This window comes from Mobula birostris, chromosome 1 (assembly GCF_030028105.1).
Source record: "Mobula birostris isolate sMobBir1 chromosome 1, sMobBir1.hap1, whole genome shotgun sequence".
Taxonomy (NCBI): domain Eukaryota; kingdom Metazoa; phylum Chordata; class Chondrichthyes; order Myliobatiformes; family Myliobatidae; genus Mobula; species Mobula birostris.
In genome coordinates, this window is record NC_092370.1 from 4,443,719 (window position 1) to 4,456,338 (window position 12,620).

At 43.4% G+C, this 12,620-nt stretch overlaps 1 protein-coding gene across 1 annotated transcript in view; it reads left to right on the forward strand.

Moving 5' to 3' along the window:
- nagpa (N-acetylglucosamine-1-phosphodiester alpha-N-acetylglucosaminidase) overlaps nt 1–12,620 on the forward strand; it is a 74,996-nt gene that overhangs the window by 34,446 nt on the left and 27,930 nt on the right. The window contains exon 6 of the mRNA XM_072251722.1: nt 10,616–10,821. Within this exon, the coding sequence (XP_072107823.1) occupies nt 10,616–10,821 (206 nt within the window). The remainder of the gene's footprint in view (nt 1–10,615; nt 10,822–12,620) is intronic.

Genomic DNA, 12,620 nt, shown 5'->3' on the forward strand with positions numbered 1-12,620 from the left:
TCTCCAAATGTTCATAAATCCTGCCTCTCAGGATCTTCTCCATCAACTTACCAACCACTGAAGTAAGACTCACTGGCCTATAATTTCCTGGGCTATCCCTACTCCTTTTCTTGAACAAGGGAACAACATCCGCAACCGTCTAACTTTCCAGAACCTCTCCCAACCCTATTGATGAACTGCTGGTAAGCTCTTTTCTTCTTGACTAGATTTACAACAGCCTTTGTACACCACGGTTCCTGTGTTCTACCATCCTTTCCCTGTCTCGTTGGAACATACCTGTGCAGAACTCCTCGTAAATATCCCCAAAACATTTGCCACATTTCTGCCATACATTTCCCTGAGAACATCTGTTCCCAATTTATGCTTCCAAGTTATTGCCTGATAGCCTCATATTTCCCCTTACTCCAATTAAACGCTTTCCTAACTGTCTGTTCCTACCCTTCTCCAATGCTATGGTAAAGGAGATAGAATTGTGATCACTATCTCCTAAATGCTGTCCCACTGAGAGATCTGACACATGACCAGGTTCATTTCCCAATACCAGATCAAGTACAGCCTCTCCTCTTGTAGGCTTATCTACATATTGTGTCAGGAAACCTTCCTGAACACAGCTAACAAACTCCACCCCATCTAAACCCCTCGCTCTAGGGACATGCCAATCAATATTTGGGAAATTAAATTCTCCCACCACAACAACCCTGTTATTATTACTCCCTTCCAGAATCTGTCTCCCTATCTGCTCCTCGATGTCTCTGTTACTATTGGGTGGTCTATAAAAAAAAAACCAGTAGAGTTATTGACCCCTTCCTGTTCCTAACTTCCACACACAGGGACTCAGTAGACAATCCCTCCATGACTTCCTCCTTTTCTGCAGCCGTGACATTATCTGTAATCAACCGTGCCACACTCCGACCTCTTTGGCCTCCCTCCCTGTCCTTTCTGAAACATCTAAAGCCTGACACTCGAAGTAACCATTCCTGCCCCTGAGCCTTCCAAGTCTCTGTAATAGCCACAACATCACAGCTCCAAGTACTGATCCACTATTAGTTGTTAAGTTTAGTCTTACAAGATAGTTATGGCTTGATTTCACTTCAGCAAGGCTCTGACAAGTTGTGCTCCAATAAAGACTGTATTGGTTCTGTTTTTGATTGTTTACATTCTAATCATAGGATGAAAATCCACGTCTGGTGGGGTAGCAGAGTAACGTAGCAGTAAGGTAACTCCTTACAGTGCCAGTGATCAGCGTTTGCATGCCTGCAGATGCCTCTCTTCTCTGGGCTGTTGGAAACTGATGTTTTTGATCCAAGGTTCCTTGGAAGCCAAAGATGAAGCCTAAAGCTTGTTTCTTGTGATTGTTTATTAAGTGTTACAAGGACAAAGAAGACATAGGCAAGAAAATGAAGCTTGAGGATGGGAAGGAGAAAGATCTTACTAGCAGGAAGAAGAACAAAGAGAAAAGAGAACGAATTAACCTGGTTTGCTCCTCAGATTACTCCAGACAAATTCTATTGCTGCAATTAACCAATCAGATAGCCCCATTCAATTGCGTGTTCAATTCCTGCCTCTGCCTGTAATGAGTTGGTATGTTCTGTCCGTGACCATGTGGGTCCCACATTCCAAAGCCAATCTGATTAGGAGTTTGTAAGTTATGGGCATGCAATATTGGCACTGGAAGCGTGGCGACGCAAGCACGTCCTCAGACTCTGGTTGTTGACGCAAATGATGCATTTCAAGATTCAAGATTGTGTTGCCTTTTCCAGTACACAAGTGTAAAGGAGTATTAAGTAATTGTTACTCTGGATCCGATGCAGCACAAAAAGCCACAATATGATAAAGAACACAATAATAATGCAATCAACATAAATACATAAGATAGCTTATATGCATACACTGACTATATCAAAGTTCAAAGTAAATTTATTATCAAGCTACACAGGCAGTATGTCACCATATACAACCCTGTGATTCGTTGCCTTCCGGGCCTGCTCAGTAAATCCAAGAAACACAATACAATTAATGAAAGACCGCAGCCAACAGGACGGACAAACAACTAAAGTGCAAAATTCAACTGTGCAAAGAAAAAAGAAATAATTAGTAAATACCGACCCCTGAGGAACACCACTAGTCACTGCACCCAACCAGAAAAGGCCTCTTTTATTCCCACTCACTGCCTTCTTCCTGTCAGCCTCTATCTATGCCACTGTCTTTCCAATAACACCATAGGATTTTATCTTGTTAAGCAGCCTCATGTGAGGCACCTTATCAAATGCCTTCTGAAAATTCAAGTAAATGACATCCAACTGCCTGTCCTTTGTCCACCCTGCTTGTTACTTCCTCAGATATCAGGCAAGATTTCCCTTTACAGTAACCATGCTGACTTTGACTTATTTTATCTTTAATCTCCAAGTACCCAGAAACCTCATCCTTAATAATAGACTCCAACACTTTCCTGACACTGAGTTTAGGCTGACTGGCCTAAAATTTCCTTTCTTTTGCCTTCCTCCTTTATTAAAGAGTGGAGTGACATTTGCAATTTTCCAGTCCTCCAGGACCATGCCAGAATCAAGTGATTCATGAAAGATCATGACCAATGCGTCTGTTATCTCTTCAGCAACTTCTCTCAGGACTCTGGGATGTAGTCCATCTGGTCCAGGTGACTTATCCACCTGAAGACCTTTCATTTTGCCTCACACTTTGTAATAGCATAGCATTCACTCCTGCCTCCTGACACTCACGGCCTTCTGACAAACTGCTAGTTAAGATTCATGCAAACCTCTCATTAAGTTCATCTGCCATTTCTTTGGCCCCTGTTAATACTTGGCGCATGGCCAAGTGGTTAAGGCATCGGTCTAGTGATCTGAAGGTCACAAATTCGAGCTTCAGCTGAGGCAGTTGTTGTGTCCTTGAGCAAGCCAGTTAACCACACATTGCTCTGTGATGACACCGGTGCCAAGCTGTACCGGCCTTAGTGCCCGTCCTTTGGACAACATCAGTGGTGTGGAAAGGGGAGACTTGCAGCATGGGCAACTGCTGGTCTTCCATACAACCTTGCCCAGGCCTGCGCCCTGGAAACCTGCCAAGGCACAAATCCATGGTCTCACGAGACTAACGGATGCCTATTAATACTTAACCAGCATAATTTTCCAGTAGGTTTATACAGTCCCTTGTCAGCCACAGTTGTCTACCCCTGCCATTTGAGAACTACTTCTGTGAGACATGTCTATCCTGCGCCTTGTGAATTATTCCCAGAAATTTCAGCTATCTCTACTCTATCATCATCCCTGCCAGTATCCTCCTCCAAATCACCTGGGCAAGCTCCTCTCTCATGCCTCTGTAATTCCCTTTATTCTATTGCAATACTGACACATGTGATTTATGCTTCTCCCTCTCAAATTGCAGTATGAATTGAATCATATTATGATCACTGCCTCCTAAAGGTTCCTTTAACTTAAGCTTCCTAATAAGATCTGGGTTATTACACCACACCCAGTCTATGATAGCCTTTCCCCGAGTAGGCTCAAGCACAAGTTGCTCTAAAAAGCCATCTCGTAGGCATTCAACAAATTCCTTCTCTTGCAATCCGACACCAACAAGATTTTCCCAGTCCCCTTGCATATTACTACAATGCAGTTATGGCCATAATGTCATACCGAGCAATCTCTAATTGCACCACGAGTTTGTCCACCTTATTCGAAATGCTTTGCACATTTAATCACAGCACCTTCAGTCCTGTATTCTTCACCATTTTGAATGTTGCCTCTGTGGTGCAATTTAACTCTTTGCTATGTCTGCATTTGTACCCAATCATTGTCTTGCCCTTCCTTACATTTATGTTACATCCATCACCTACTTGTAAACCTCCCTGCTCATCCTCAGCTCTGGTTTCCATCCCCCTGCTGTATTAATTTAAACCACTCCCAACAGCTCTAGCAAACCAGCCCTCAAAGATATCGTTCCCCCTTGGATTCAAGTGCAACCCATCCCTTTTTAACAGGTCACATTTGCCCCAGAAGAGGTCCCAATGAATCCCTGCCCAGCTCAATTCTTCAGCCATGCATTTATCTGCCACCTCATTATATTCCTAACCTCCCTGTACCCCTCACTGGTTGAGGGGTAATAACTGTTCCTGAAGCTGATGTTGTAGGTCCTGAGGCTCCCGAGCCACCTTCCTATTGGCAGCAGTGAGAAGAGAGCATGACCTGGTAATTAGGGGTCCCTGATGATGGATGCTGATTCCCTGTGCTGCTCGGCACAGGAGACTCTGTACTTTAAGTGACTTTGACAGGAAATGATAAAAGTTGTGGTGGTTGGGGGTGTGGAGGGGTGGGTTAGTGGGTGGAGGTGTTGATCAGCCTTACTGCTTGGGGAAAGTAACTGTTTTTGAGTCTGATGGTCCTGGCTTGGATGCTACATAACCTGCTCCCTGGATGGGAGTGGGACAAACAGTCCACGGTCGTGACTGTGTGTTTCTCTGTACATGTGGCAAAGCTAATCCTTAGTACTGAATATAGGTTGTCCAATCTGCAGATGGTTTCTCCAGTGTAAACAAGACTGCCCTACAAACATATAATGCAGTACTGAAACTTAAAGGAAGAAGCTGACGCAATGCCAGCTTCCTCGGCAATCCTCACAAGTTAAGTTCAAGAGTAATTGTTGTTCAACCATACATTAAATTTCATGATTGCAGTCAATTGAAACAGCGTTACTCTGGGGCCGACAGTCATTAACAGTACAAAGCACGTATAGCACATCTACAATAGCAGTTACATATAAGACATCAGTAAAATACAGTCACACAAAAAAGTGTTGTCCAAAACTCTGAGCTGGGGGGCTGTTGCAGCAGTCTGCAGTCGAACACAATATGGCTTGTCTTCTGCCACGCGAACACTGGGGGGCAGCACCGACTCTGGAGTGCACTAACTCTCACGCCTCTCCCCTGGGAGTCCGTAAACACAGGGAACGCCCTGCCAGGGAGAGGTGGTGGAGGCAGGTACATTAGGGGCATTTAAGAAAATTGATGGGCTAAATGACCTAATTCAGCTCCTATATTTCTCAATCTGTGATAAGCATAGAAAAATGATGCCTCTTCTGGGGCAAGTGTGACCTGTTAAAAAGGGATGGGTTGCACTTGAATCCAAGGGGGAACGATATCTTTGAGGGCTGGTTTGCTAGAGCTGTTGAGAGTGGTTTAAATTAATACGGCAGGGGGATGGGAACCAGAGCTGAGGATGAGCAGGCAGGTTTACAAGTAGGTGATGGATGTAACTTAAATGTAAGGAAGGGCAAGACAATGACTGGGTACAAATGCAGACATAGCAAAGAGTTAAATTGTACCACAGAGGCAACATTCAAAACGGTGAAGAATACAGGACTGAAGGTGCTGTGATTAAATATGCAAAGCATTTGGAATAAGATGATAGAAAAAGAGAGCTGTGTAGGTTTGATCTTGGAGTTGGTTAAAAGGTCAACACAATATTGTGAGCAGAAGGATCTGTACTGTCCTGTAATGTTCTATGTACAGTATTTAGAGTTTTTCTAGCAATGTGAGAAGGCCAGCTGCAAGTATCAGAAGTATGCAATCATCCAAACAACATGGCTTGTTGGGGTCTGCCTGAGTAAAGGGGAAAAATATCCAAATCACCATCTGAGCTGCCCATGAAATTTACTATTCTGTGTCAGCATGACTGAAAAAAAAATGAAGTTGCATTTAAAAAAAATAGATCAATAAATAATGCAAAAGAGGACAACAAGGTAGAGTTCATGTACCTCCCATAAATCTGATGGCAGGCGGGGAGGGGGGGAAGCTGCACATAAATGAGTAAATGTGGCTCTGTACCAACTCCTCGATGATGGTAACAAGAAAACAGCATGTCCTCAATTGTCATCATCATCATTATGCGCCGTGTTGTATGACGTGGGCAATCATGATCTTTCCATGACCATAATTGTTCTTGGCAAATTTTTTTTACAGAGGTGGTGTGCCATTGCCAGCTTCTGGGCAGTGTCTTTACAAGATGGGTGACCCCAGCCATTATCAATATTCAGAGATTGTCTGCCTGGTGTCAGTGGTCCATAACCAGGACTTGTGATGTGCACCAGCTACTCATACGACCATCCACCACCTGCTCCCATGGCTTCTCATACTCCAGACTGGGTGGGGCGGGGGGAAGGAGCACCTTACACGTCCTTTGGTAGAGACGTAACTCTACCCCATCACCCTTAGTGATGGTAATTACTGTCTACTGATTACTTGAAAGGAAAAGTACATATTATTGTAAATTAGCTAGTGAACCAGACTGGATAACAACTGAACTGATCCAACTGTCTAAGGACTCATGCCTAGTTATTGCTTATTTATTTATTATTATTCTGTTTTTTCCCTTTTTGTATTTGCACAGATTGTCTTTTCCACCTGAGTTATTTGTTAGTCATTGTTGTGTGTGACCTTTCATTGACTCTGTTGTATTTATTTATATTTACTGTGAATGCCTGTGAGAAAGTGAATCTCAGGTAGTATATGGTCACATTTGATATGTACATTGATAATAAATTTACTTTGAACTTGAATCTTGAATGCAGAACCAAGTGTTGGTGAGGATGCCCTCCCCCCTCCCTGCAGGGGAGCAGAAACGCAGTCTGGCTGAAGCTGAGCTGAGGAAGGTCCTGGCCAGAATCATCCCACGCAAAGCTGTGGGGCCTGATAATATACCAGGGCGGGTTCTGAAAGACTGCACAGTCCAGCTGACAAATATATTTGCATGAATTCATCCCACGCAAAGTTGCGGGTCCCAATAATATACCAGGGCAGGTTCTGAAAGACTGCACAGTCCAGCTGACGAATATATTCAACATCTCTCTGGAACAATCTATTGTCCCCGTAACTAGAGAGAAGGTTCTTGAGAAACTGAAAGGTCTGAAGGTAGATTCCTCACCTGGACCAGATGGTGTGCACCCCAGGGTTCTGAAAGAGGTAGTTGAAGAGATTGTGGAGGCATTAGTAATGACCTTTTGAGAATCACTAGAGTCTGGAATGGTTCTGGAAAATTGCAAATGTCACTCCACTCTTCAAGAAGGGAGAGAGACAGAAGAAAGGAAACTACAGGCCAGTTAGTCTGGCCTCCGTGGTTGGGAAGATGTTGGAGTTGATTGTTAAGGATGAGGTCTCAGAGTACTTGGAGACACATGGTTTCCTCGAGAAAATCTTGCCTAACAAACCTGTTGGAATTTGAAAAAGTAAAAAGCAGGACAGACAAAGGAGAATCGGTTGATGTTGTGTACTTGGATTTTCCGAAGGCCTTTGACAAGTTGCCACACATGAGGCTGCTTAACAAGCTACAAGCCCATGGTATTACAGGAAAGATTCTAGCATGGTCAAAGTCATAGCCATACTTTATTGATCCCGGGGGAAATTGGTTAAATTGGTTAAAAGCAGTAACTGTAGCAGCAGACAAAGAGTGGGATAAAGGGAGCCCTTTCTGACTGGCTGCCAGTGACTACCGTTGTTCCACAGGGGTCTGTGTTGCAACTGATTCTTTTTACATTATATGTCAGTGATTTCGATGATGACTTTGTTGCAAAGTTTACAGGTGATGTGAAGATAGGTGGAGAGGCAGGTAGTTTTGAGAAAGTAGAGAGGCTACAAAAGGACTTGGATTAGGAGAATGGGCAATGAATGACAAATGGAATACAGTGTCAGGAAGCACTTTGGAAGAAGAAATGAAAGGGACTTGGGAGTCCTTGTGCAGGTTTCCCTAAAGGTTAGTTTGCAGGTTGAGTCTATGGTGAGGAAGGCAAATGCAATATTTTTATTCATTTCAAGAGGACTAGAATATTCTCACTTGGAGTATTGTGAGCAGGTTTGAGTCCCTTATCTTACAAAGGATGTGCTGTAACTGGGGAGGGTTCAAAGGAGGTTCATGAAAATGATTCCAGGATTGAATGATTTGCATTTGAAGAGCGTTTGATGGCTCTGGGCCTGTATTCACTAGAATTCAGAAGAATGAGGAGTGACCTCGTTGAAACCTGTTGAATGGTGAGTGAAAGTTGGATATGGGGAGGATGTTTCCTGGAGTGGGAGAGCCTAAGACCAGAGGGCACAGCCTCATAATAGAGGGGCATCCTTTTAGTATGGAGATGAGGAGTACTTTCTTTAGCTAGAGCATGGTGAATCTGTGGAATTCTTTGTCGTCTTTATGTATACTTAAGGCAATAGTTGATAGATTCTTGATTGGTCAGGACATAAAGGGATACCGGGAGAAGGCGGGAGATTGCAGTTGAGAGGAAAATTGGATCAGCCATGATGAAATGGCGGAGCAGACTCAAGGAGCCAAATGGCCTAATTCTGCTCCTATATCTTATGGTCTTGTGATTTTCAAGTGCCAAAGAAAGCGACAGTAACCTGCCTAAATGACTATCATCCAGCGGCATTAACATCGACCGTAATGAAATGTTTTGAGAGACTGGTCATAGAGCACATGAAAGCCTTTCTCCAAGCCTTTCTCCTGGCTACACTGGACACTTTTGAGTCCAGTTATTGCTCAAGTCGATCCACTGACAATGCAGTAGACTGTGTGCCCATCCTGCTCCTGTTCACAGTGCTGATGCATGACTGTCGCAGGATCCAGCTCAAACTCTGTCATCGAGTTTGTGGATGACACAACAGTGGTTGGTCTTATCAAGGACGGTGACGAGATGGAGTATAGAGAGGAAGTGGAGCGGCTGGTGGATAGCTATGAGAAGAACAACCTAAGCCTGAATGAGGAGAAGACAAATGAAGTTATCATGGACTTCAGGAAGGTGCAAACAAACCATCCCCCTCTGCAAATACATGGCTCCTCTGTAGAGAGAGTGAAGTGCACAACATTCCTGGGAATTCATATCAGGGATGCCCTTACCTGGTCCCTTAATATCACCTCATTGTCCCTACAACAGACTGTAAGAACAGGTGAGAGGATCAATAGGTTCAATAGGTGCATTTAATGTCAGAGAAATGTATACAATATACATCCTGAAATTTTTTTTTCTTCACAAATATCCACGAAAACAGAGGAGTGCCCCAAAGAATGTATAACAGTTAAACGTTAGAACCTCAAAGCCCCCTCCCACACCACGAGCAGCAGCAAGGCAGCGACCTCTTCCCTCCACCACCAGCAAAAAAGCATCAGCACCCTCCACCGAGCACTCCATAGGGGTCTCCCTACCATTCACTGGGGACACTTATCAGGAGCGCTGCGTACACAGGGCCCTTGGTATTAGTGAGGATCCCACCCATCCATCCAGTATATCGTTGACCTTTTACCATCTGGCACGAGACTCTGATGCATAAAAACAAGAACGGTAAGGATGGGAGACAGTTTCTTCTGCTAGGCTGTTCGGTTTCTGAACTCCAGGCTGGATCATATTTGAAGTGTCGCTGATTAACCTGTTCCATACCTTACAGTATTTAATAGTAAAGTAGTTTGTTACTTATGTGTAATTGTTCTCTAGAGCTTGTCCTTGCCTTCATAAATTATCGTGTGTTATGTGTACTGCTGCACTTTGCACCCTGGTTCAGAGAAACTTTGTCTTGTTTATGTATACATTATATATGTTGTATACATGACAATATACATTAAATGACGATAAACTTCACTTGACTTACCTTGAACTCTAAGTCAGGGACCCATACACAAAGGAGGCCCTGCAACAGCCTCAGCTCAGTTGATATCTTGGCCAGTGCTCTGTGATTTTAAAAATAATCAGTCTTACTTTTCAGTTTTGAGTTTTAAAATTCACCTGGATCTCCATATGAAGCCCACATGCGGAAATCTTTGGAAGCTATTAAAAAACATTAAGATACAAATCTGAATGCCATAATGATTAATTCAGCTAAACTGATCACAATGCTTCCTAACAAGGATCTCTCTGCATTTTGAAAGGAATGTTTACACTTGTGTTTCAGACAGAGGGGCAGAATTGGGCCATTCAGCCCATCGAGTCTGCTCTGCCATTCCATCATGGCTGATTTATTACCCCTCTCAACCCCTTTCTCTTGCCTTCTCCCAGTAATTATTGACACCCTGACTAATGAAAACCCTATCCACCACCACTTTAAAAATACCCAATGACTTGCCTGCACAGCCATCTGTGGCAATGAAAACCATAGATTCACCCTCTGCTTGGGAAATTCCTCCACATTTCTGTTCTGAATGGACATCCCTCTGTTCTGAGGTTGTGCCTTCTACCAGTATAGGAAACATCCTCTCCACACCCACCTTCAATATTTGATAGGTTCCAATGAGATTTCCTCTCATTCTTTTAAATTCCAGTGAGGTCAGGCCCAGAGCTGTCAAATTCTCCTCATTGCCAGGATCATTCCAGTGCTAGCACATCCATTAAGAGGCCCAAAACTGCTCAGAATATTCCATATGCAGCCTGACCAATGCCATATAAAGCCTCAGTATGTATTTGTGTAATAACAATATCCTATTCAGTTTTTGATGTGAAATCTTGTGGTTCTGCATTGAACACTGCTGGCCCTTTACTGAGTTAACTGAACTGGTCCATGAATATGAAACTGAAACCAAAATGCTGTGTCCTGTCAACTTTCTGAAGTCAGAAATCTTTCCTTTAACAGTAAATCTGATCCCATGTGGCGCTGTCCCCGCTCTGTTTCTACGGTCATATGTGTACATGAACCTGAGTGTGTACCCCCAGACTGCAGTGGACACGGAGACTGTTTACTTGGAGATTGTTACTGCAGCGGCTTTTGGTCTGGGCCATCGTGTAACGTACTGAACTGTGGACCCTTAAACTGTACTGTCCATGGAATCTGCTCTGAGGGTAAGTATCAACCATTTCATTTAATAAAATCAAAAACAACCATTATACAGTTAGTTGGGACACATCGGGACCAGTACATTTTGGCCAATTAAGCAACTGTCCCAATTAGCTGAAGTTTCATGGGAATAGTAAAAACGTGTTTAAAAAAAAGAAGACAAACTACTGTTTTAACTGAGTAATAAGTTATGTATTTAAATGAAATACAGAATAAATTAGAACATCAATGCTACTACAGAACTATAAAACTGTATTAATTCCTAATAGTTATCTTCAGAGGAATTCATCCAGTGTACACTGCCATGTTCTTTAATTGACTGTAAGTGAACAAAATCAGTGCAGACACAGAGTGTAGTTAATGAACTACTTTCATACAATGCTTTTGATAGTTGCATCCTCCGAATCTTCATTTTCATTGGAACATTCAAGATGATTATCAATACTTTAAAATTCTTTGTAGGTTCTAACTTGCTGAAGTAGTGAAATTATTTCATATTCACTTTTGGCTGTTTCTGGCATCTCCAAGCCTGAATGCTTGAAGCCACGGTGGGCAAGGACAGTAAGGTAGTTCTGAATTTGTGGAATTTGTTACCACAGGCAGCTGTGGAGGCCAGCTCATTGGGTGTATTTAAGGCAGAGCTTGATAGATTCAAAGATTACAGGGAGTGGGCCGGGGGCGGGGGCGGGGGGGGGGGGGTGGTGAGAAAAGGATCAGTCATGATTGAATGGCGGAGCAGACTTAAAACATAGAACATAGAATGGTACAGCACAGTACAGTACAGGCCCTTCGGCCCACAATGTTGTGCCAACCCTTAAACCTTGCCTCCCATATAACCCCCCGCCTTAAATTCCTCCATATACTTGATGGACAACATGGCCTAATTCTGCTCCTGTGCCTTAAGGTCTAATGAATTGTCTTGTTGCTTATTTCTCGCCAACTATCAGTAGGAAAAAAAATGATTGTTTTTTGAATATAAGCATGTGCAACTGACACTATTTTAAAAACTGTTCCCTGTAAGCATAGTGTAGTGTCACATGTGACTGATGCTTGGTAGAATCTGTTCAGCAACAGTCTCCTGTTCCAATTAAGTAACATAGCGTCCCAAATAAGCAAAGGAGATCCCTGCTATTTTCAGAGAGACATTGATAGGATGCAGAAGTGGGCTGAGAAGTGGCAGATGGAGTTCAACCCGGAGAAGTGTGAGGTGGTACACTTTGGAAGGACAAACTCCAAGGCAGGGTACAAATTAAATGGCAGGATACTTGGTCGTGTGGAGGAGCAGAGGGATCTCGGGGTACATGTCCACAGATCCCTGAAAGTTGCCTCACAGGTGGATAGGGTAGATAAGAAAGCTTATGGGGTGTTAGCTTTCATAAGTCGAGGGATAGAGTTTAAGAGTCGCGAGGTAATGATGCAGCTCTATAAAACTCTGGTTAGGCCACACTTGGAGTATTGTGTCCGGTTCTGGTCACCTCACTATAGGAAGGATGTGGAAGCATTAGAAAGGGTATAGAGGAGATTTACCAGGATGCTGCCTGGTTTAGAGAGTATGCATTATGATCAGAGATTAAGGGAGCTAGGGCTTTACTCTTTGGAGAGAAGGAGGATGAGAGGAGACATGATAGAGGTATACAAGATAATAAGAGGAATAGATAGAGTGGATAGTCAGCGCCTCTTCCCCAGGGCACCACTGCTCAATACAAGAGGACATGGCTTTAAGGTAAGGGGTGGGAAGTTCAAGGAGGATATTAGAGGAAGGTTTTTCACTCAGAAAGTGGTTGATGCGTGGAATGCACTGCCT